The sequence below is a fragment of the Nesoenas mayeri genome, assembly GCF_963082525.1.
Source record: "Nesoenas mayeri genome assembly, chromosome: 6".
NCBI classification, from domain to species: Eukaryota; Metazoa; Chordata; class Aves; order Columbiformes; family Columbidae; genus Nesoenas; species Nesoenas mayeri.
In genome coordinates this window covers 35,864,450-35,890,129 of record NC_137545.1, presented here as the reverse complement: position 1 = coordinate 35,890,129, position 25,680 = coordinate 35,864,450, and the positions used below count along the sequence as shown (strand labels likewise).

General features: G+C 38.2%; 1 protein-coding gene across 3 annotated transcripts in view; it reads left to right on the top strand.

Annotated features, from left to right (window-relative positions):
• The window catches only part of DPP10 (dipeptidyl peptidase like 10), a gene marked incomplete at both ends in the record, with an annotated part of 492,309 nt that overhangs the window by 250,868 nt on the left and 215,761 nt on the right, over window positions 1-25,680 (top strand). For all 3 annotated transcript variants that reach the window (XM_080346727.1, XM_080346726.1, XM_080346725.1), the window contains one exon: window positions 21,766-21,880. In XM_080346727.1, coding sequence (XP_080202853.1) covers window positions 21,766-21,880 — 115 coding nt within the window. The remainder of the gene's footprint in view (window positions 1-21,765; window positions 21,881-25,680) is intronic.

The window sequence follows — 25,680 nt, the reverse complement described above, 5'->3', positions numbered from 1 at the left end:
GCAGATGCTGAAATGGGGGGAAAAAGAGCCTTGCATATATCATTTTTCTGCAGTCAGAAAATGAAAGAGACCATTGTGAAAACTCACACTGCTCATAATCTTTCTCAAAAGCCGTCATCTTCTTGATGTTTGGCAATATATAAAATCTTAGGCGTGTGTGGAATACTGATTGAGACAGTTGCAAAATTAATGTTACCTCAAACATTTTTGGAATCAACTTCCCATGTCTTTAATTAATAATTACTTCTCTGGCAGTTCAAATGTATGTGTTTTTAAGGCTGGCTCTGATCCATGTTGGCACCTGGAGTACAGAGATCAGAACTCTTCTGAGTAATAGAGTGAGGCACCAAACAAACGCAGAAACTTGAAATACCGCATGAATTGTTACCTTCTGTCTAATAATAAAACCCGTGGGTTTGGCAGGCTGAAGAGAGAGTGCACAGCCACCGAAAAACATTTCATTTTAAAACATGCCATGCACTGTAGCAAAGGCGGTGCTTTCACTTGCCTCTTTGCACTGGAGACTACGCTCATGGAGAGCACCCGGAAAGTGTTTTCGGAACTCTCCAGATTGTTTGGAAAGCAATATACGATCATTTTCCTAATATTATCTTTGTCAACAATGGTCCAAGAAAAATATGTCTTTTAGATAAAAACTAATAGAGAAAAAACATTAATAAAAATATCTGTTCAGGATAGATATGTCATGATAGATGTGCAGTGGATGAGCAATAGTATCTCCTGTTAAACTGCAGTTAAAGAAATATTTATAAAAAGTGGGAGAAAGGATGGAGAGGGCTGAGTTTTATTACACTGTCTTCAGTGATATGCACACGAGTGAGATATGAGGTAGATAATTTTACCAGTTTAGTGTAGAAGGGCATTTGTAGCTATGAATTGTCTCTTGCACTGCTGCCATCAAGAGCAGAAGAAAAAAATGAGACTTCACTCCAACAGAAACTTCTGGAGAAGATGAAGGATCATTTTTTCCTGGCAGACTGCTTAGTACATACACAGGTTGAAGATTGGAAGTGGCCTCACTGTTTGTATAGAGGTGATGGAAATTGCTTCGTTTCCGGCTGAACATCAAAAGGAAGTGATGTGCTGGCATGATTGTTTTCTACAAGACCACTTAGGAGACACAGTGTGTGCATCCCCCACCCTCTGCTAGTAAAGTGCAGTTTTCCCCTTTCCCATCCAGTTTTCTGGCTCCATGTGGTGGGAGTTCAATGACTAGAAGGGAGCAGAGCTCGTCTCATGTTTCTATAGTTGCCTCTATTTGATTTGTTCTTGCTGGAATGTGCTTTCTGTCCAGAGGGGTGTAGAAATAATGCAGTTTCCAGGAGGAAACTGTTAATTGCAGTGTCCAACATTGGTGAAGATTCACGTGCTTCTGTTTGGTCCAAGACGGCACAGCCTGTGTGCAGGAGCCAGGCAGCTCCACAAGTGAGAGTTGAGACTTCAAGCTTCTCCTCCCTGTGCTTGCACCCTCTCTTCAGAGGCTTTCCCCACCTTGAACATTGTGTTCAGTTTTGGGCTTCTGACTACAAGGAAGACATTGAGGTACTGGAGAGAGTTTCGAGGAAGGCTATGAAGCTGCTGAGGGGTCTGGAGCACAAGTCTGATGAGGAGCGGCTGAGAGAACTGGGGCTGTTCAGCCTGAAGAACAGGAGACTGAGGGGAGATCTTATTGCTGCCTACAACTACCTGAAAGGAGGGTGTAGCATGGAGGGTGCTGGTCTCTTCTCCAAGTATCAAGTGATAGGACAAGAGGAAATGGCCTCAAGTTGTACCAGGGGAAGTTTCGATTGGATATTAGGAAGAAATTCTTCATGGAAAGGGCTGTCAGGCACTGGAACAGGCTGCCCAGGGCAGTGGTGGAGTCACCATCCCTGGAGGTGTTTAGAACATGTATAGATGAGGGTTCATGGGTACGTGGTTTGGTACTAGAGTTATGTTATTGTTGGACACGATCTTAAGGGTCTCTTCCAACCAAAATGATTCTGTGAACAAATTTTGATGGTAACCTAGTTGAATCTTCTGTCAAGCCATACCGTTTTTTTTTTTTGGTTCCCACCTGTTCTTTCTGTCATAAGGGTCGCTCTCCAAAGCTCACTCTTTCCATTCTTAATACCCTCTGTTGTTTATTTATATCTCTTGCCATCACCACAAGCTGATGTTTCTTTTGGGGAAGGTCGCTGTGACAGTTTTTACTTGGAGTCAAAAATTTAGAGCCTTAGCAGATTTGCCTCTTGGCTGCTCTGCATTAGCTGAATCTTTGTCTACCTCACTCCTCAAGCAGCTTTGATTCCTTTCTGAGCAGTGTTTCATGCCCATGCTCTGAGCCAGGCAGAGAGTTTTCCGTGGTCCTATATTTAGGATGATGCTCCAGCTGTAATGGTGAAAACTCCACCACTCTGTGTTTTCTGACTGTAGTCCAACCCCTTCCAAAAGTCATTAAAAGCCATTTAATGAGTACAACCTGCACTGAAGCACAGGAGGTTCCGTCTGAATATGAGGAAAAACTTCTTTACTTTGAGGTGCCGGAGCCTGGACCAGGCTGCCCAGAGAGGCTGTGGAGTCTCCTTCTCTGGAGACATTCAAACCCACCTGGACTCATTCCTGTGTGATCTGCTCTGGTGAACCTGCTTTAGCAGGTGGGTTGGACTGGATGATCTCCAAAGGTCCCTTCCAACCCCAACCAGTCTGTGATTCTGTGATATGTGTGTGGGTTTGTGCTAATGGAAACTGAATGTTTTGCCCTCTACCACCTACAGTTCTACCTCTGTGCCCAAGTTCAGCATAAAATTAGTCTGTGTAATTGTGATATACTGTGTCCTCCACTCACTTTGCAAATACTATTAGTTTCCTCTTGAGAATGAAAGCATCTGTAACTTTGGCTACCACTTTTCTCTTTTATAGAGTTTTAAGAAAATAGTATTTTCAGCTTTCTCAGCTGTTGAAATAGGTTTTTTTAATGATCTGTTATATTTTAATTAAAAGGTCATATTTGAAGACTGAAGTCTATTTTTCTGTGTAATGGATCTGCTTCTGGAGTGTCTTTGCTCATTAAAATTAGAAAATTAAAACAGAAAAAACAGACCAGGGAAGTCAGGCATATTATACTATCACTTTCATGTTTGGTTTTGAAGGTAAAACTATGTCAAAATGATAATTAGGTTTTGTCCTCGAAATGACCTTGCTAGAGTACAGGCATTGGTTTAAAGCAACTCCGGTACTTCTTCCTTTCTGGGGTTAGAGAATTCCTGGCTGATAAGGCTCAGATTGCCTCCAACCACTCTGCAAAAATAGAATTATCATACCTAAAACCAGGATGCCTGTAAGCTGCAAATTCACGTGCGTGGAATAGAAGCATCATTCTGAAGACACAGGCTCTAGAATTGAATTTGCCTTGGAAAAATGTTTACTAAGAAAAACCGCTATGTATGTTAAAACTCTGGACTCAAGCCTCTTTGCAAAATGGCATCCTTGCTAAGTTCATTTTGTTTTATTACTTTAACACCCAGTTTTAAGGTGGTTTTGTTTGGTTTTTGCTTGTTTGTTTGTTTGTTTTTTAACTTATGATACATATTGATATTTGGCATACAAAAAGTATTTATTTGTCCATTAAATCAGATAGAGTAAATAAAATGTACTTCCTCTGGTGAAAGAAAGTATGTATTTATGTATTTGGATAACTTTTGACTGTGGGAAGGCACTTTTCGTCCCTGAGGTAGGTTGCTATTCTTCGGATGAACCCATTTTCAGGACAAATCAGCATTTCTTCATCACTTGGGCATGCTGCTCTTGCTGACAGCTTCGGGGCCTGAGGAATCCCCAGTTAAGAGGTTGTCTCCCATTGCTGCCTCCATCCCTGCAGCAGTTCAGATTTCTGCCCTGTGATTTAATTACTGGTTCCCAGATACGCAGAACAGCCAATCCTCTTAATGTCTCAGTGAAGCTTTGTAAATAAGGAATGATTCTAACCAGGTAGACAGATTTCCTCTGATTATGCACTAGGATAATAAGAACAAAAATTAGTGTGTTATCTCAAAAACAATTGTCAACTGATATATAAGACTGGTTTTATGCTTTCTTTTTGTTTTTGAAGAGAGAGAAGATGGCCAGGTGGTATAGGATGGGTTTGCATGCTGCTGTATGTAAACAGCGAAGTACAGGAAAAACTAAAATGCAGTGCTTTTCATCGCACTTCAACTTGATTAGGACTACAGTGGAACTGTTTGTACTAAGGTAAAGTCATCTCCATAGAAATAAAGAGACTTAATTTAGGTGCTATTAAAAGCCTGACCCTGAGAGATTGCTGAAGACTTCAGATCAGGTCTGAGGTCTATCCATGCTTCTGCATGATTTGTTCATAATGAATGAACCCTTACAACGTACGTACAATCCAAATACAGAGTATAAACTCAAAATTAGTAATTCACATTCCAAAAAAAGAGAACTGATTGTCTATAAATGTGAATTGTTTTGCCTCCTCTCTTATGATTATAAAATGAGGCACTTATGAAGTTTCTGTGAAGCTCTTATGTTTTGGGCAGAAGTTTTTGGATTCCCAAATTTTAAATCCTAATTTAGACAAAAGCATTCTTTTTTCACTTTAACTCAGAGCTGGCATGATAATTCATCCTTCCACCTACCTCTTAAAAATCAAACTCAAATTTATAAAATCTTAGGTTACATTAGTGGATTAGAACTGAGTTATCACCCAAACCTGATATTCAGATTTAATTTCATTTCAAAAATTTGTGACTTGTATTCAGGTAAGATTTGTACCTGTGCCTTCTGCTTAAGGTTGATCCACTATCTCTTTACATTTTTTTAGGTTACTCATTTTTATTTCTAACATTCTGAAGTTTTGCTTGTTGCTATGGGAAGGTGTAGGAGTATCGTTGTCCTTCCAGGTTTGTTGTGCTGTATTTTAGTTACACAGATGTTCATTGCATATGCATAAAGTTGTAGTATAATATAATATTGTCTTGTAAATTCTGCACAGACACATAATGTGCTACCTTCATTTGAAAATACAATGTTAGCTCAGAACAAAGAATTGACAGAAGAGGCTTTGGTCTACAACAGCAAAGAACTGTGTGGATTTTATTTGATTGGCAGCGCTACTTATTTTTGACAAATCCTTTTTGATGCGAGATAATAAATACTGCAGTATTAAATCCTGGAGATCGCTGAGTGTTTGGCGAGGATGTAAATGATGGTTGCGTTGTGCACTGTGTGCTCAGAGCAGTGCAGACATTGACATGCTCCCGAAGGCTGCGTAAGATCTCTGGTGAATTCACGCAGGCGCATCTCGGGTGAGCCGACTGCCGTTCCCTTCCACCTGTGGGCACATTCACCGGCACGGCAGAGCAGAAAATCAACCTTGACTCTCTGCCGCTGAAATAATCTGACCAGATTCATAGACATTATAACCTTGAAGATAATTAAAATTATGCCTAGGTATTACTTTTAAGGATTTTTTTTTAAATATAGTTACCTGTCCATGAATTAGCTTCACAATACATAAGTAGAGTTTTTACTTAAATCTTACTGAATATTGTTCTTTTCAAAGAAATCCCTAAGTGCTTCTGTGCATTAAAAAGTGTTAAAAGTTATTCTTATGACCATGAACATTTGATAAAGTGGAGTGACTTGGCTTTACCTTTCATGTTCTTAATAGTCACTGTAGATAACAGGACTACTTATACTTCTAGATAGTAAAACTATAATGAGATAGTAAATACTTCTAGATAGTAAAACTGAAAATGAGAATTGTGGAAGGGAAGGATAGAATTATATGATGTCTGAAAAATGTAGAAAGGTAAAGATGAGAGGGAGAGCTTTCTAAGAGATGAAGATAATTTAAACCATATTTTATCAGTATTAGAGTTAACAAAAACAAGAACATGTATAGAATAATTAGCTAAATTGGAAGGGTAATGACATTTCAGTCACCCACTACAGCAGCTGTTTTCTGCTTGTACTTCTGGTTTTACCAAACAGAATAAGGAAAATTATTTTCTGAATGATTCAAATGTTAATGAGGACTTCAGTAATTTAAAGAGATGTCTTAAAACAGTAGTGGCAAAGTGCAAAACTTTTGCGTAGATACACCTGAAGACTGAATTTGGCTAATGTATTGTAAAGTGGCAAGACAGATAGTATGAATCCAAGAGTTATTGAAGACTAATGTAAATATTTGTACTTCAGGTTGTAATTTTTAACATCTCATTCATGAACGACTGAGTAGACCAGTAGACTGAGTAGGGCTGTGATGTTCCTCAGTCCTTCAGCTGGATGACTTCTTCTGTGGCACAATGACAAAATGAAAAACCTTCTGAGGACTTAAGAAATGAGTCAAAAAAGGACTTAAAATACCACCTAATGAATTTTATTCTGTTGGTTTTATTCTTCTGAAATGAACAAGCACTCAGTGTTCAAGTAAAAATCTGAAATACACTACAAGGATGTTGCTGTTCTCAGTCTACTGAAAACTTAATTAGTATTAGGATATTTGTATAATTTGCTTTCTAAGCTTACTGAGATTTTCTAATTACAGTAATATAACTGTGCTAAATGCTATGCTTTCATGAAGCTTTAGGCACCTAGATTTGCCAGTCTTACAAAATTTTCAATTTATGAATTTGTGTTTTGTCAGTTCTACGTTCTTTTTCCCACATAATTTTCCATTCTTTCAGTATGACAAACCTGTGATACCAACTTGAATATAGACTTAGATGGAAAGCAGAAAACTGAGATAGAAAATTTGTCAATAAGGGAAAAAAAGAAGTGGAAGTGCACTATGTAGTCACATTTTAGGCGGCTCTTCAGGTTTAGATCATCATGATGTTTCTGTAATGGATGATTTCCATACTAATTCTGAGTAACATTTTCTTTTCCTTTGACCTTGTATCATCTCTGTTACCTGGTATAATATATTAAGCTGCGGTCAGGCTCAGGACCCCTTATGACTGATAAAATACTTCAGTTTTGGCAATTTTTGTGGGGTGATTTTGTTAGAAGGCAAAATAAATTGAGGGGAAAAAGAGTTAGTTTAGCTGATGTTTCTGCTACTGCTGGTGCTTGACTTAGCGTAAGTAAAACACCTTAATGTCCCGTAGATTGTGCCACCACTTATGGTGCTTAATGAAGTTTTACCCATCCTGTGATTATCAATCTAAACTAGGTATAAAAATTACTCTCGTAATCTCAGAAGACAGTGACCCATAAAAGGTGTATGATTGAAAATCAGATATATAATAGAAAATGTGATAATTATTTCTTTAAATACACGTTTATGGATTAGTGCTATCTGGCACTATCTAGATCTGCCCTGAATTTTGCTGTTATAAACTGACCATCAGCTACAAGTGTCAGGAGAGATGTGGGTCATGAAGATATTCTCCTCTGAGATGAGAGTGGCCTTATTAGCATTTCTTTTCCTTGTAAGAACAAGTCTTTTGGAAACCCTGTCGCAGAGGAAGGAATCACCGTGCATGGCTACTTGTGCTGTTTGAGCTGAGTGAATTTCCTTCCACTTGCTTTTCCTTATGCCTGTGGGCTCCTGTCTGACAAGGACTTTCAGAAGCCGTCTTCTACATTTGAGCTGCAATTAGTGGTACCAATGATTTCTTCCATTCATGTGCCTAATTACCCGACGGAGCCTGCAAATGAACTTGGCTGCAGTCAGAGCACAAGTAACTGCACCTTCGGTTTAGAGCCCAAGTGGAGGGACTGGTGCAGATTTGCAGCCTCAATGCGAGGTCACGTTTACAGGCACTTCCAGATAAAGGAGCCATAGTTAAGACATCAATTTGATTCTTCTCCTTTGTCCTATAACTATAGCTTGATTTATAATCCAAATCATATGTTTTCCTTTCCTTTGTAACCTTCACATTAACACAGTAATTATTGTGTGGCTGGCATATTACAGAACGAGAATGGGTCTCATTTTTTTAAAGAGTTTATGGCCTTTTCTTGCTTCCTATTCTTAAATATTGAACTTGCAGTCTTAAAATAAATTACTTGACAAAGCACCAAGGGCTTCTTTCATTGCTCACTGGCAGGGTTACCTAAATATGCAACTAATAACCTCAGGGAATGCATAGAAAACAGAAAATAAAACATTCTTATTGCAATGTCTTGCAGTGTGTTGGCTAGTGACAGAGATATATTCAGAGAAGCTTAAGGGGAGGGGAGGTACATTTCTTGCCGTATGCTGAGCACTATATAGACAGCCTTTGAGTAAACTGCACTTTTTGGTTGCCTTTTTGGTAAAGGCGCCCAGAAGAATTAATGTATATATTTTTAGTAGCTTCTTTCAGAAGCTGTCATATACAATTACTGTTGGTGCAATTGTACTTTGCAAAACTTTTTGTTTTTCTGTTGGATATTTTCAGATGTGTAGCTTTTTATTTCAGTTTTTCCATTCTTTCTTAAAGAACAATCTAGCTTTCTGCTTGTAGTCAGATGTGAATACTCCTCGTCACTGCACAGGATAAAAGTACTCAGATAATAAAATCACCAAGTAAAAATGTCCTAGTTTGATTTTGTTGCAAAATCCTGTTTGCAGTATCCTTTCAGATAGTGTTACAATAATACAAAGTATTGAGTAATGCATATATACACCCCTCCTAGTGGAAAGGACAGAATAATTACCAACAACAACTGTTTAGTTTGGTCAGAAAAATTACCTTTAAAATTGCCCAAGCTCACTATATTCAAACTATGTTACATGCAACTGTTTTGATACATTTTAATTAAGCGTAACATCAGCAATGTAGATATGCAGTTATTACACTAGATCAGAAACTTCACATACTTTTCCTATAAGATGAGATGCCTCAATTACTTCTGCTGCTTTATGTTGAAACATCATGTGATTACAACACCACATTGTTTTGCAAATGAATCTGTTGTAGACAGGTAGTCTTTATGAACTGATGGGATTAATACATTTATTTCCCTTTCAAATGTGTGATAAACCATGCTTTTTTGCCCTCAAAGGCTTCTGTAGAAAACATTAAAGGAAATGGGGCTCCAAGTTACTGGCTGATTTGATTTTAGAAGCTAAGCTTTTTTATTGACACTAGTTTTCATGAAAAAAGAAGTATAAATCGCTGTGTATTGTCCCCATTCACCCACAAGAAAGTCTTGGTGAGAAGACTGGACAGAAAAATGTCTCAGGTGGTATTCTGTTGCTAAGAGGTATTCTGGGGTTATTTGCAAGGTTTGTGATGACCAGCACAGCCAGGGGCAGGGGGGAGGAAATTTCAAAACTTCAAGTTTTAAACTAGCTGGTCCATCAGACTGTCAGAGTCAGTTTTGTCAAAGGTGCTTTTGGTTTGTTTCGCCCTTTGGTTGTCATTGTTGGTGTTTTGTGTGGTGGGGTTTGTTTTGTTTTGTTGGTTTATTTGTTTTTCTGTCTTTTGCTTATGTTGGTGGGGAAGTTGGAAAAGATGGAGTTCAGTCTCTGGGCTTAGTTTTCCCACCCAATGTGCTGCACAACAGCTACTTCAGCAGTCGGTTTGTGTTTTCAGTGTCATGTACCCAGTAGAGAGGCGATGGCATTTGGCTGCTTGTTTCTACAGTCTTTGACTTGAGGATTTGCCTCCTCAAAGGGCCACTGTAGCCAGAAATCATGGGAGCAGCATGGTCACTTGGTGCATGTCAAGGCATCGAGGATCTTTGGGCTGGTTTCAATGGCATTCAAAATGTCAGTCCTCTGGGAACTGCTAGAGCTGCCTAAAGTTGTAACCTCATCAGTTGTAATACACCTGCTCCCAGAAAATTGAATAAATTGTTTACACAAAGGAGACATGGATATAAAGGATTATCCAGTTATTCAACAGGGAATAAGGAGCATACGGCACTATGAATTGTAGAAAAGGAATCCCACAGGTGTAGAATCACGAGAAAATGTGAAGAAGGAAATTTTCCTGCAAAAGTCAGATATTAACCACACCAGCACTTTTGATACCATTCACTTTTTGGGAATTAGCTAGGAAAGAATTTTGGCATGTTTCCACAAATTTGCAAAGAAATTTGTAAATCACTGCCACTTATCTGTGAAGAAATTCGCGCTTAGTTCTGTGGGTGGTTGGTTTGTTTTAGTTTTTTTCCTGTCTCTACTCTGGAAGTGGTTTGTGTTTTATGAACATTCCAGGTTACCTATGAAGGCATTTTTACATGGCATGAATCTGGGAAAACTCTCATTTTGTAGCTTATTAAATAGGTTATTCAGATTAATTGTCCATATAGTTCTGTATTCTAACTTTTAGTAGCTTGTTTTTTGAGGACAGACTGAATATGTTCATTCAATCTCATAGGAAAATCAGCAACTCTTGACAAGTATTTAGAAAAAGGAAATAAAATTTGACACTTCTTTATTTTTTAATCTGGAGAAACATGGTGTATCCAAAGAGTCAATTTCCTCTAAAACCTACAGTACATCTCTGTAAGTATATTTAAGAAAGTCCAGTATTATAGCCTGTCTTGTAGTCCAACACCTTCATTTGAGTCCAATATTGTCCTCTGAATGCAGACATTTCAGTAGGAATTGTTGAAGTGGATCTAAAGGAATTATTTGGCTCTTATATTAAAGCTCAGAGCCAAGGAGAGATTTTGAATTGAAGATCTGTTGTGAGTCCTGGGTCTGTAGACAGCAAATTACCTTCAGTGCATTAATGGAAAATTCAGTGACAAGGCTGTTTTGAAATTTTCGTCCAATTTAGTGTAACAGCTCTGTCAACAGCCCGGTACCTACCTCTGCATCGGTAAGGCCTTTGCCTTCTTTCTCTGGCTCTGTTTAATAGCCTTCTGATTGTAACTCTTCTAACTCTCAAAATGGCAAGAAACCAAAAAAGAAATAGATAGTATCTATTTTTTTTTTTTTAAATCATTCTTTCCTTACTTGTCATGAAAACCAGCTAGGAAGAAAACATTACTCTGGTGAAAATGAAAGGTGCCATTCATTTCTTGATCTAGGTGAAAGCTCCTAGTTTGGATGGATTTCAACCAAGATTTCGAAGATCTTCAGTGATATGCTTGCACCTTTATTAGTACAAATATTAATGCATGCATGGGGTGTGTGACAATGTCATTGCTTTTCACAGCACTATCTGCTGTTCTCTTGTTAAGAGTATGACAGAACCCCTAAAAATATTCTTCATTTAGTACTGCCAAGTCTCCCTTTTAATCACAGTGTTCTTAATTGATTTTTAAAAATACACTACACCTAATTTCTCTGATTTCTGCTTGCTGTTTGTCATTCCCATACTGTAACTGCTGTGCAGGACTGTGCCTCAGAAATGGGTTTGTTCTGGCAATGATAGAGCTAGTGTGGGTCAGTAAGAAATGGGCATATGTATGTGCCTTTGGTTAAAAAATAACTGTACACTTCAGAGGAAGCTCTGATTGCTACAGTAATTACTAATTCTATGTTGGTCTTGCCCATTCTAATCATCTACATTTTTCCCCCCCAAAAATGTGGTGAAACACAAGTGGAATTTTACTTCTCTTTGCAGTGCAGATGTGTCCTTGATTTAACAAAAAGCTTAAATTAGCCACAAGAAACAACTATTGCTGTTTCATACTTCTTGAAATAATAGTACCTAACCCCCAGCCAGTAAAGGTTTTAGGCTTCAGCCACTCTTCCATAAGTTGCAGTAATACAGTTTGTTGCTCTTCTGTGTTCTTTATGCTGCCGTGCTAAACCAGAGCTATGGGTAATGTAGGAACTCCATGCAGAGCAACAAAGGGTCTGTTTCTCAGTCATCCTCTTGTTTTCCTCTCCATCCTGTATCTCTATTAATTCCACAAATACTAGATCTAGGCTCTTTCTGTGCTTAATTTCCCCTATAGGCTGGAACTTCCCAGCTATTGCAGCAGTAGGAGCTTTCAGTGAGAGTCAGAAGATCAGAGGGGATTATTTATCTCCACAATAAAATGTTCTTTTGAGTTGTTTCTCAGGGTGTCCAGGCTTTTCTACAGCAGACCTTGATGTATCTACAGATTTCTTTGGCTTTCAATAAACACAGCGACTGGACAAACTTGTCAACAGAAGCATCTTTACGTGCACACGTGTCTGTGGTAGCTTGAGCCAGTGATACTGGCCAGATCATTTTATTTGCTACAGTTTTGTTCATAAATATGTACATAAAGAGTTGCTGCTTTACCATTCTCTATGACCTTGGCAAACTTACCTAACTTTCTACTGCCTTAGATCACTGTAAATGCAAAAATTACAGTGTTCCCTTTCCCAGTACTGACCCTCTTTGGCTTATTTACATTTTAGTTTATTTATAGGAATGTTGCCTTGAATAATATTTATCTGTATATGTATTCAGTGATAACGTGTATGGGTATACATATATATGTGCACACAAGGACGTATTAAGGCACATTTGGATTTACATTACTTTTTTTCTAAAGTAATTTCTATGTAAATATGAAAACAAATAGAAAAATATTGATGTAAATTTGCAAATAACTTTTACAAATTTGTTCCATATTTTGACAACTCCTGAATTAATATCACTGATCTAAAAACATGTTTCTGTCAAATCCATTCTCCAGGACTCTTAAATGGCATAAAATTATGCATGTGTACAAATACCTGAACAATGAGAAACTCTAAAAGGCAGTTTTGTTTCTTCTAATCTAACAGTTTTCTTAAGTTACGCTCCAGTGCAGAGCTTGGTGTTATACCACTAAATATTGGGGCACCGTATTCAATTTAAATTGTAAAGTTACGTGGCATAAACCTGAATTTGACGTATGTGACATTACTGGAGTATAGTAACCTTCCCTGTTTTTCTGACCTTCAGTGGAGTGTAATGTTATGTTGTCAAACAGATCTACTCATTAATGCCAAAACTGACTATGTCAGTTTTAAAAGTTGTCTGCTATGGGACCTTGTAAATATATTGAGAAATAAAAAAAATACATTTAAAAGCTTAAAAAAAATCAGGCAAAGTATAATTTAGTTTCTGAGTAGTGAAAAGGACAAGTTTTTGCAAACAACTGATATATCTGTAGAAAGATCTGTAGGTATGCAACATGTATAGCCTGTATTCATCCATTTCTGTATATCTTTTTTTTGAGATATATAATTTTACTTGATTGAATGATTTTTCTTCAACAAAATAAGAATGGAAGAAATATGTTACTATCCTGTGACATTTCATTAAAGTTTGGATCAATAGGAATTTGTGAAAATGCCTTTTTGGCCGTAAATGACTGTGCCAGTTTTCAGATAGAATTCTTCCTTTACATCATAGTAACCTGCAATAAAATCATGTTTGTGCCTGCTGTTTTGCCATCTTTTTCTGTCCCTGGCATTACTTGCTTTAGTAAAATACATTAAGAATTTTCTCTAATTATGGCAAAAGAATCGTTTATTTCCTCTAGATAGTAATGATCCATGGGCTCACTGGAAATAAGCCACTTGCTTTATTTCCGTGTAATCTTGCGGGCAGTCTTCAATATACAGAGATAGCTTTTCATATTCCTACAGAAATCTCATCAGCTTCAAGATGAGACTTTTGTGAGGAAGAGAAGATGCAGCACAGTGTGATTATCGGAGCTTTGGTCTGATGAGGACATGGGGAACATACCGTGGAGTCACACCAGGGCTAGCGGGGACCCTCAGGCCCCCAAAAGGTTGTGTGACCCCTTGAGAACCAGCTGTCCAGAGGTGAGGTCTGCAGGGGAGACTGGATGAATGTTGCAAAAAGATGTATTTAATAAAGCAGCTGTTCAGTAATTGTTCTAGTCAAGTACTTCCAAGAATCCCCATAGGTGGATATCTGTAGCTTTCATTCACATAAGGACTTTGAGTCTCAAGATACATCTTGTCAGAACATTGTTATTCTCCTTAGTTCTGCAAGTATTTCTGCTGGACCAGAACATTAATACAGTAGTTTTTCTTCTGCAACTTTGTTAGAAATAAACTGTAAAAGATAGAATAAGATGAAAAGGGCTGACAAACTGAAGTACTGAGTCTCAATGAAGTTGCAGTAACTCTACGTGGCATTATCCCTCTTCCCAGAAGTGTGTTACATTCAGCTCAGCTCCCAAAAGCCAAAGGAATTCCCTTGCCTGCTGTAGCTTGTCTTACATCATGGCTATTTTTTATGTCCAATATAAACCAGTTTTGTTATTCATTGTTATTTTACCCGAGACTCCCACTGCCCCAGCTGCTCAACAGTCCTTACGGCAGTATTTTCCTTGATCGGCATTTTACATTTTTTAATGTCACGCACAATTACAGTTTGCTTTCCCACCCTTGCTTTTCTGTGCTGTAAATATGAGTACTGTTGTGCTCATTAAAAAGAAGTATAATTTAAAATTTTTGGCCACCCACACATGCCACGCTGTTTCAATCAGTTGTGCTGACCCCATTTTCTCCCTGCTTTTGTGTTTATTGCATGTATAGGTAATGACCAAAATTTTTGACTGTGATTAGACCTTGAAGAGGGATTTCCATAGAATCCTTCAGAAGTTAGGCCTTTAATTGTTTGTCTACTGTAATATCTAGCTCGTTATTTGAGTAAATGTTACAAGGTACACTGCAAAATGAGTTGGACAATGTGAAATGCGTTCGTAGTGCTAGCCATAGCCATAATACATTAAATAGTTTCCATAAATGTTTCTGATCTTTTTGTGAGTATTTGGAACTAAGGGTGTTAACAAAGCTGTTATTAAAGATCAAAAATTAGCAAAATTCAGTTCTTGAATGGGCACTTGCAGGCCCAGGAAAAAAATCTCTCTGCTTAGAACAAAAATGATCAAGGTTGAATCACAAAATATTTTGCAAAGTTAAGAAAATACTTAACCAGTGTTGGTGATTAACACTTCTCAAAATGATTTACATGTGCACATTTACTCTTTTGGTTTATTTTTACTGAGACAGGGTGGATTTTGTTTTGTTTCATTTGTTTTAGTTTGGACTGGGTTTTTTTCAGTTTGGCTCTGCAAAAGAAGGGGTTTCTCTTACCAGCACAGCCCAGAGAAATAAAAATATGAAGACAGATTGTTCCTGTATCCATATCCACACCTGTTCTAATCAGAGTAATTGCTAACAAGCTGCTCTCTTTTTAAAAAGCCCGTTATCCACAGAGCTGATGGAGTGTCCTGCATTCCCGTGAAAGTGGCATTTTACAGTGACTCTGAAAAGAAGCATCAACGTTTTAATGAATAAAGATGTTGAATGGGGAAAGTAATTGTATGACCATAATCATTCAGACAAGAACTGGAGCAATAGGATAACATGGCAAATTGTAAAGGGAGCAGGAGGGATGAAAATGATGGGTACTTATGCAAATGGGTTATAACGGTCCTGTGCCACTCTCTGGATCTGTCCTTTGGTCTCTCTTGCTGTCTAGGCCATGGGATTAGTCAAAAACAGCTGGGAAGAAATGGATGCAATTATTTCATCACAAATTCTACGTGCTTGCTGTGGTAATTTTCCTGCAAACAGCACACTGCAAAATCAGGGCAGGTAGGATTTAATATCAGTTGCAGGACCAGCAATGTAAAAAAACTCCGGAAAGGCTGCAGTCTTTTTACTATAAATATCCTCTGTCTGTCTTTTAAAACACCTGAGACACAATCTGAAACTCTTTGTCTTCTTATGTTTATCACCTTTTCTTCATGTTTGGGGAATGCAAATGATAGTGTTTAATGAAGTAGATGCTGGAGGAGTCATTAAGTGATACTCTCCTGATTACATCTAAACGACAGAGTGAGACTCATTCTCATTCCTACCGCAAAGAAAATTACATTTGCTTTTCCTACCCTAATGTGCTTTGCCCTGAAATTCTTGCCAAAATAAGGGAAGGCTGTGATTCTACTTAGAGTTTTCCTCTGTAGGCTTTGTCCTAGTGATGGCACAGGAGTTTCAAAAGAAGAAAAAAGAGACAAAAGAAAGAAGGCGATTCATTCAAGACTTCAGAAGATGCTGTACTGGCAGAAACTGCTACATCCCATGGCCGTAGTGGTAAGGGAGGTAAAGGGATAAAGACCAGTGTGCATCTGCACACTTGTACCACTGAGAGAGAAAACCTGGTGAGGTTCACTCCAGATTGCAGAAATAAAGGTACGCAGCTGTATAGAGCAGAAATAGTTAAAACTGGTGGGGTTCTTGTCTTTAATTTTGATAGTTAAATACGTTTTCTATATTTGGCTCCTCTCACCATTTATCGGATATTTGATTGCAGCGCGGGCAGGTAGTTCTATGAGAAAAAGCGGTTTAGTTCAATGCCAGCTCTTGGGGTTAGCGTGTCTCTAAAAGTTTGTTTTTCATGTCTTTTCCCAGAGGGGATGTTGCATTTTAACTAACCTGCCTCTTTTGGAACAACCTGGCAGAGGCACTTGTTATTCCCCGGGCTTTAGCCAGTGCCCTTCTCCGTGCCCACTGCACCAGGAGCCTCCTACTGCTCCTGGCATTATTTCCAGGATAGAAATTGTATTGTAGTTTACAGAAATAGTTTTCCAAGAGATCAGGAAAACGCTAATAAGATAATTCAAAAACCTGACTTATTAAGGCAGCCTGTTAGGTAATATTTTCTGACCTTTTACTGTCTCCTCAGTTGTACATGCTTGCTAGAAAAATTATGCCTTAAAGGCTTTTTATCCTCATTGATTAACAATAAAACTGTGCAACTCGATAGGCTTTAGGTAGGAAGCTCTGATTTTTTTTTCCTGATTATGCTGCTTACAAGAAAGATTGTAAGTTTATTCAGATAAAAATATGGAAATATTTGAGGTTTTTTTTTCCTATTAACTTTAAGAGATTCTTTTTCCCAAATCAATATCCCCAATACTACTTAAAAGGAAACAGCACCCTTAAATTATAAGCACTTGCATTTCTGCATAAAAAATATTTCTATATGGAATAAATTTAATGGAAATTAGTTTCACGTTGTTATTTCTATTGTAATAGGAACTTGGGTTATGTCTTCTTGTTACATTCAGGTGCAACACATCCATTATGGAGGTAATTTTGTGGTATTTTTATTCTCAAGGTGAAACATCCATGTCAGACTCTATATTTTGTTCAACAATAGAGAAGAGCTCAGCACTGTTGGATGAGGTTACATGCCATAGACTGTGAAATTCAAAGCCATGTCCTGCTAGTACTTACAACATTCTCATGCTTGTAGTGAGTCTGTTCATTATCAGTCAATAAATTGTGTTTGCAGAGGGAGTATATATTTAAGAATTAGCCTAGAAAAGAAGAGAGAAAAATGCTTGAGCATATTTAATTTATATTTGCGTTGTGTATTTTCTGGGTTTAGTTTTTCTGCATTTCCCTCTGAAATACTTTTTCAGTGGCAAGTGGGATTTAGCATAGAGGGATGCTGAAGGGTTGAAATAATTCATACTCTCCTTTGGCATCCTCAGTCTGTCATACCTCTCATGTCTGGTCTCTGCAGACTTTACTTTTAGCCTATCTTTTGGTTACTAATTCAAAATTTTGGTGTGATGACTTTATTGCACTTTTTTGCAACGTTTCTAATGGCATATAATACTTGTTTTCATAAACCCAATCTGACAGCAAATTGCACCTTTTCTTGTAGGGGTCTTTTCAACAGAGGTGAAATTGAGACAATCACAGAACAGAAAGTTCAGGGGTTTAAGCTGGAACCTCCCTCAGTTGCATACATTGAGTTCACTGATAGTAGTGATTAAAAGCCCATGGTGAAATGTGGTCTGTAGCATTTGGCAGGAATGGGCCAAAAACATTAGGTTCTATAACACTGGTGTACAGGGGTTTTTTTTGTGTGTGCAGTGTAATGGATTTTTGTCTTTGTAGCAGTGTTTTTGTAAGATATTACTCAATCACAAATTACATTCAGAAATATGTATTACTTAAGGATTGTTTTTTGGCAAGAGTGTAATTAAAAGGTTTGTAGAAAAGGTACTTTAAATAATGAGAATACATGCAATTGTATTTTGCTTTGAGCAGCCATTTTCTGATTCATTAGAGTTAGGCTGTAAAATCTATAACAACATTATAGATAGTATTATATATAAAACGCAATCTCCAAAAGTTGGTAATTTTTCAAACTACTTTAATAGAAGAGCCTATTTAGAAGATTAGATCCTTAAATCTCCATCTGTGTGTTCATTGTTGTTATGTGCCAGTTAACAGTTAGTTATGGGGAAACTGTGTGATGTCAAAAGCTTCTCATTGTATGGCTCTCTCTGATGTTTCCTCTTGAATGCCTCTATCTTCTTGTTGTACTCAAAAATGACAGCTTCTGTCTTGCCAGTGGTACATGGACTAAAAATCTATTTAACTGCCTTTTGCTTATGGCCATTTTGAAAAGCCGTGCAAGGCTAAATATATTTTATTGTTGAAGAACAGCAGCTTGCTCTATTTTAAAACTTTGTAGGTTACAGTCAGAGAGTTGCATCAGTTAACATCAAGAGAGTTGATTGGAGATGCCCTTGAGACTAGTTGTACTATGAATTCACCTTATTATAGTAATTTTTCTAAAATTTCATCAATTATTTTTGTTAGTGTACATCAACTGCAAATGCCTTACTAGGATGTTGTCATTAAATATCAAAACATCCTCATGACCTTTTAAAAACTTCTAATCTAATAATTTAGAAAAAATAATAATTTGTATCAAATTATTAAAACCCAGGTACTTTCTTCTTAGTCAGAGGTTAAGTCCTTCTTTTTATACCAGCATCCAAGGCCTTCAGCTAGTTGGAAGACCCCCTTCTTTCTCACTGTGGATACATACTTTTGTATGTTCAATACGCGATTCATCCATCTGATATGCTCCTTACAAAAAAATTGGAGAAGTATTTAAAATGGAACTTTATATTTAGAAACTGAACTATATTCACATCTGCAGAGAAGAACCTTTTGAATAATGAGGACTTGGTACGTTTTTTTTAGGGGCTTTTGTACAGAAAACATTAATCAAGTTGTCCAGCTTCTGTCGTTTTAAGTTAGTCCTTTGGAGCAGGGTTTGGAGTAGGCTTTCATGATCCTCTGAGGGTGACTCCTGTTTTCTCAGTGCCACTTATTTTTGTTTGTATGTGCTGCTAGTTCTTCTGTTACCAATGGACTAAGTGTCACGTGAGTAAGGCTTATGGTGTTATGTTCAGAATAAGTTCATATCTTCTAGACTATGCTATTGACATTGTAATAATTATTCCTTAAGGGAAAATAATTGTGTGGATCTGCCTTTATGTGCAGGACATAAGTTTTGTATTTCTGGGAAAAGGCTGAGGATTCTTGCAAGGTCAGTGTGGCCAGGACTGTCCGGAAAGGGTTGAACTCTGCCGTGATCATATCTTAGGGGTCACCAAAGGGGCTTGTGAAGCCATCAAGCAGGCCCAGAAGACCAACAGTCAGTAAGGCAAGTCAGGAGGTTGCTGTGGTGATCAGTATTTAATGAAGTGGAAGTGAATCAGAAGGAGCTGAAGAAAATGAGGGGAGCAGGCACGTTTGCAAGAGGCTGAGAAATAGAGGCAAAGGGATGGGAAAAGGAGATGGATGCCAGGAGTTCCTGCGTATACCATTGTTTTCACCCTTGCCCGTGGAAGACAGGAGACCTCAACTTTAGCAAAAATAATATGGGCATCAAAGGTGCATTGTTGGTTATGGTGTTCGGGCTTCTCCTGCATGGCTGCATGAACGCTGCATGGAGTTTAGTCTGAGTGGAGCTGTCCACCGGACTGCACTATCCTCAGTGATTTCCTCCTATGTGCTATAATTGAGTGTCATCCACTATCAGTGTCAACACCAAAGAGATTTGTGTAATTATAAAAAAGGACAGTTACTCCTACAGGCACCAGGAGGGAAGGGCTGAGAGCAGCCCAGGCTGGCTGGTGGCCATTTACCACTATGCCTGAGCTGGCTTCAGGTGTGGGCTGGGGAAGGCTAACACCTGTCAGGTGCGGGAGAAGGTCCCCTGAAGACCAGCTGTGGCTTAGGCTTTAAACTGAGTAGTCAGGCTGGCTACTTTTCCCCTCTGGTGAGGCTAACAACCTCTAAAATGAGCAAGCTCAGCCAGGCCCAGGCCAGGCGGGAAGACGGGGTGGCAGCCCTGTTGGGGTGGCACTGGGCTCCCTGCTGGGAACTGCCGTGGTCTGAGGGCTCCTGTGAGCCTTCCCCTGTGGTATTGCTTAGAGACAGCTTAGGGGAATCCCCCTTGTGTTTCCCAGAAAAGAGGACCAGGGAGAGAGATGGTCTTTTACAGGTGGAAGTGAACAGGTGAAAAAAAGAAGACACCAAGATGCTGTTGTGTGTGATGTATGGTGTTGAGGTGGTGTATGCCAGCCAAGAACACACAAGAACATTGTCATTTTCTCTTGTGAAAACATCTCAATTTCTCACTCATTTATAATTCAGAAAACAAAAATGAAATAATATGTGTGTGAAAAAGCATTAATATGCTTTTGGAAACTTATAAAACATAGCAGGAGGTGCCTTCCTATGTCCTACCCATAGAGCAAGATGTCTGGGGTGGCAGAGTTGCCCCCATCCCTCTGCCCTTTGGTCCAGCAGAAAGGGAACAAGATTACAAACCCAGGATTGCAGATCGAGTAGGAGAGGCTCCAAGCAATCTCTCCTCATTCCTGGCAGTCAGTCTCTGTGCATTCAAGGGAGAGCTGGCCTTACAGGGCTGTGCTAATGCATGTCATGGCAGCGGGTCTTGTGGAAGGGCTTTTATGTGGTGTTGTCTTCAAGGGCAAGCATGGGCTGAAGCCCACATTTTTTACCCCACCCAGTATTTAGTTGGAGCTTAGTGGAAGTTTGAGCAGCCTGTGAAGCGCTTGTGTAACAACTTTGTAAGCAGGCTGAACTGTGATCTTCTGAGAAGTCCTTTCTTTTCACAGACTCATACCACAGCCATTTAATTTTGCTATAGTAAAAGGCGTAGAAAGACATTTATGCTTGCCAGCTCTAGCTTCTGTGAAAGTTAGGATTGTATGAAATTGTCATACTGTTTTTGTCATTCTGTTATTAGATGTTTACATGTCGTTTGGTCTCTAACTGTACCATGAACTCAGGCAATGCGTTACTGCTGCTGAAAAACCTAAACGGCATCTGGCTGGAGTTAATAGCAGTTAAACATGTAACCACAGACAATGTAGGTTTAAGTGTACTAGTAGTTACAGAAGAATTCATTTAACATTTGTTTTAAGCTACTGTTGATTTTTTTATGAGTAATAGGGGAGCAGTTTACAGTTGAACTACTGTGTAGAGAAGAGTTTTGTAGCTTCAGATGGAATTCTTGGAGCCTCAGGCAGTTTTGTAAATGTTTTCTATTACAAATAAGTTTAATAGTGTACATTACAAAGGATGTGTATTTAAACCTTTATGGTCCATACCACGTTAGGTGGAATTACAGTAAGTTGCTACATTTCATTCCTATAATTATCTTATAAACTGCTAGTTGATATTGTCATGAAGTTTATGTTCAGCACATTTTAACACCAGTTGTATTTTGGATGGCCTGTATAAGCTCATTTGATTGTCTCTTAGGGGTACCAAATTACATATGTATATATATTTAAAAAAGAGAGATATTTATTAAAAAGCATGAGAGTTGCACACCTTTGGATGACTCTATGCTATTGAGAGGGGAGGGACCATGATCGCTTCCCGTGCTGTGATTATGAGTATGCACAGAGCAATCTTCCTATCACTAATGGTTCTAGAAACATATGTTTATGAAACATGGTCTTTTCCTTTTATTTTATTTTTTTCCATTCCTGTAGGAACTTGGAAGTAACAGCCCTCCGCAGAGGAACTGGAAGGGAATTGCTATTGCGCTGCTGGTGATTCTAGTTGTTTGTTCACTCATCACTATGTCTGTCATTCTTTTAACCCCAGGTAACCTACTTCTTTATTTTATCTTACTGAAGGTGTATGATTCATAATGCAGTCGTTAAAATGACATGTAAATGTTAAAGCATCTCTTGCCCTGAAGGATTTTTAACTTCTGGCTACTGTAAATTTGGTGTCTGTAGGGACTCAAGTTATCACAGGCCTTGTGGAGCAAAAGATTTGGCTTTGGCAATAGGTCCTTAAGATTGTCTCAGCCTTGAGACAGCTACAAGCAGTCCTCATTAGCCTCAGCAGCTGGGAGCTGACTTTTAAGATTCTGTCACTTGTGTCTTGGTGTAATTTCAGATTCACAGATGAGCTGAGAGAAGGCTGTATGTCATGGAAAACTGCTGAGAGTGAAACTCCTCACTGAACCAGAAGCATGCATCTTTCATACATATATGCACAAGCTTCTTACCTTTTCTTTTTCTCAAAGAGAGGCAAAATCACTTAATGATTCAGTTGCAGAAGAAAAAAGGGGGAGGGCAAATAGTTTACGAAAAAAAGCAGTTGAACATTTTTTTGTTGTTGCTGTTATAATTTGATACGGTTTATTTTTCTAAAGATTTTGCTGCTCAGGCAGCAACCATTCAACTACGTCTAGGAACCTAAGAGAAGGAAACACTGCACAAGTGTTAAAGAAAAAATACCTTTGAATCCTTTTTGTAAGATGTAAAGTTATTATGTAAAGTACCTGATTTGGATGGCATGGCTAGATAGTAAATATTGGTCTGCAGATGTTCTGCCATGCAAGTGCTCAGTTTGTCTCAACCAAAAGGTCAATGAAGCGCTTTTTAGTTGAATAGTCATTCCAGATAATTTGGCCACTGGATGAATTCATCAAGGGAAGCTGGGTTGGGTCTGTGCGTGAGCAAGAAAGGAAGGTGGTGAGACTGAATGGAAAAGGATCAAAAAGCTTTGCTTGTCAGAGGGAATGAGGCAGCTGGAGAGAGCGTGTAGTGATAGTTCAGACTATTCTGCTTCCTCTGTGTAAAGACCTAGTACATATACATGGTGCTGTCCAAGGAATGATAAAGAAATGAGTGTTTGCTTATTTCCACTTAGCACGTTTGTGAGAAAAATAAAAGCAAAGATGTGCTGCTGTAGTTTCAGTATATAGGAGTTTCTTCAGGGAATAATAAAAACCAGATGTTGTGGGCGGATGGTGGCATATCCTGGTACACTTTAAGACAGAAGACTGTTTTTCTTTTCAAGGAGAGGTAATTTTTTTAAGGCTTGTAAAATCTCAAAAGTGTTATGCAGAATCCACAATAATAAACATCAGCTCTGGCTCTTATTTCTATATAGAATTATTAATGATGTAAAAACATAAATTGAAGTCTTTGAAGGCACTTGTGGATAAAAGAGTAAACAACCTAGGGAAGTGTTTTTAATATGTTAAAAAAGCTCAGTGAATTACAACATCTCTGAGATTGTTTCAGAATCCAGAGAGCTTGCTTGAAAACTTGATGTAAGCTAGGACCTACATTTCAGTTCAAGTCATGCGAGCGAAAACTAGTTCTGTCAGCTCAGATGCTCTAAGATATCCCACAGAGACTGTAGAGCCTGATATAGATAAAAACCTTTTTCCCAAAATGATCTAGGTCTGTAAAACTGGGGTTTCTTGCAGGTTGGAAATGCTTACCAAAGAAAGCTTTGGAGGTACACTGTAGGAAAGCTACTTTCCCTATTTTTATCCAAATCAGGGCTGTTCCCTCTTCACTTTCATGATCACTTCAAGATCACTTCACTTTCAAGATCACTTTGGGGTGTCTAGCATTTGAGGGGAGGAAAAACTTGGAGACTCTCACAGGTCTGACTGTTGCAAAGTGCTCAGCTCTAAGAGGCTACTAATTTGTTATTCTAGTTTTGCTAATTCTTCTTATAAAATATAATAGATCAGACTATCGCTGTGTTCAGTGCAACAGTGAGAATTTTGTTGTATATTACCTTGGGATAGTTCAGAGTACATTGCTTTTTGTTTCTAATACTATTTTGAACATCGGAGACTTCTTTCACTGTTTAGTTCTGCCTGTACCGAGGCACCCTTTTTAGATTTCATGTAAGTTCCCCTAAGCACTGTGCATCGTGCTGCTGCTTTTTACGGAGATGATAATCATTTCAGATGATGGTTGCTCAGAAACCTGATTGTTGTGTTAAAAGTCTTGTGGAGGCAAAAGTGTATTTACTGATACGCCAAATCCACCAGAAATTATCCCTTTTGCCTACAATCATTTATATGTTGCTTTGTCCCCAATGTAACTTGCACTTTAATAGCTGTCATCTGACTTCACTCAAACTTTGTGCAACAGCTTTCATGCCTTTTTTAATAGAGAGATCAATGCTCCTGTGTGAGATAACAAGGCTCAAAAAGAAAATCTTCTATGTAAGTTGTATGCAAAAGTCTTCAAAGACGTTTTAGCTTCTGCTAAAGATATAAGCGGCATTAAAACTAAATGGAAATTCTTGGATTTTTTGTTAGTGTTTTTATTACATGAAATATAACTTGAAATACAACACTAAGCAGAAACTGTGTTGAAGTAAGAGATGTATTTTGACCTCCTAGTAGCTTCTGTTAAAATAAGAAATATCTGCATTGCAATTCTGATTGTGGCTTTCGTAAATTATACCAACAATATTAGTAATATTTTGGTCCCCTTTATATTGTGTTTCATCTGTCCTAACACTCAGAAACTTTATAGATGTATTAGTGTTCTCAGCAGAGATGGAGAAATGGAAGACCAGACCATTCAGTAATGTAAGAGACTAGTGGCAGAGTCTGAATGGACTCCCTATCTAGTAACCTCTTGCTGAGGCTCAGCAGCTCTCTCTGAGCCTTGGTGGAATAAGGAAAAGTGCAGTGATAAAGTACATGGAGATGCCAAAGAATGAGGTTGCTCTTTTTGAAGGGACTGGAGTGTGGAAGAACTTGGGAGTTTCAGAATAGGAGCCTGTCTGTCTTCTGGGGCAATTTAATTATGAATCCAGTGATTTCTGTGTGTAATACTTGAAGATGATTACTGGAGAAGTATTTAAGAGAGACTAAAAGAAGAAAATACTTTGGGAACGATCCTATAAATATAACTTTCTTTATATTGTGAATTAATGGCCAGTGCAGAGGCGGAAATAGCTGTTTATGAGATGCCATCATTTGGTTTCTATGTCAGTGTTAACGTAAGACAAGGATCGTTCTTGTTGTGCTTTTATTCTATTTCATGGTTTTGAAGTTTCATCACATAACCTGCACATCCTGAAATATTCATAGGTAGATTTTCTGGGATCAGTGCCTCACTCCTGCCTTCAGATTGGCATGTTTTTGTTCTTTGCATCATGGCAGTATGTTCCACATCACAGGGATTTTCTGGAGACCTATCTAAATGACTAATGTTGATGTACATTTCAAAACCGAGAAATGCTCAACTAGAATTACTAGCAACTAAAAGCTTTTTTATGAAAAATCACATAGGAACAGCCTAAAAATTGTACAGATGTTGCGACCTTTGTACAGCTGTTTTACCATAACACTTAAGGCTGTTTTCCATTTTGGGAATGACTATAGTTCTACCCTCACGTTAACTTAGAGTTTCTAAAGGTGTGCCAGACTCAAATGTTGTATGTGGGACTCCTTTACTGGGATGGTGATGTCGGCATTTAAACCGTGTATGCCGATATATGGTAATCACATGTAACTCTACTCATAGACTCAAAGGAAACTCCGAGTTTGCTATCTATTGAGGAAAACAAACAAACAAACCAAGAGAACCAACAAAACAAAAGAAAACAAAATCCAAACAAACAAACCAGGA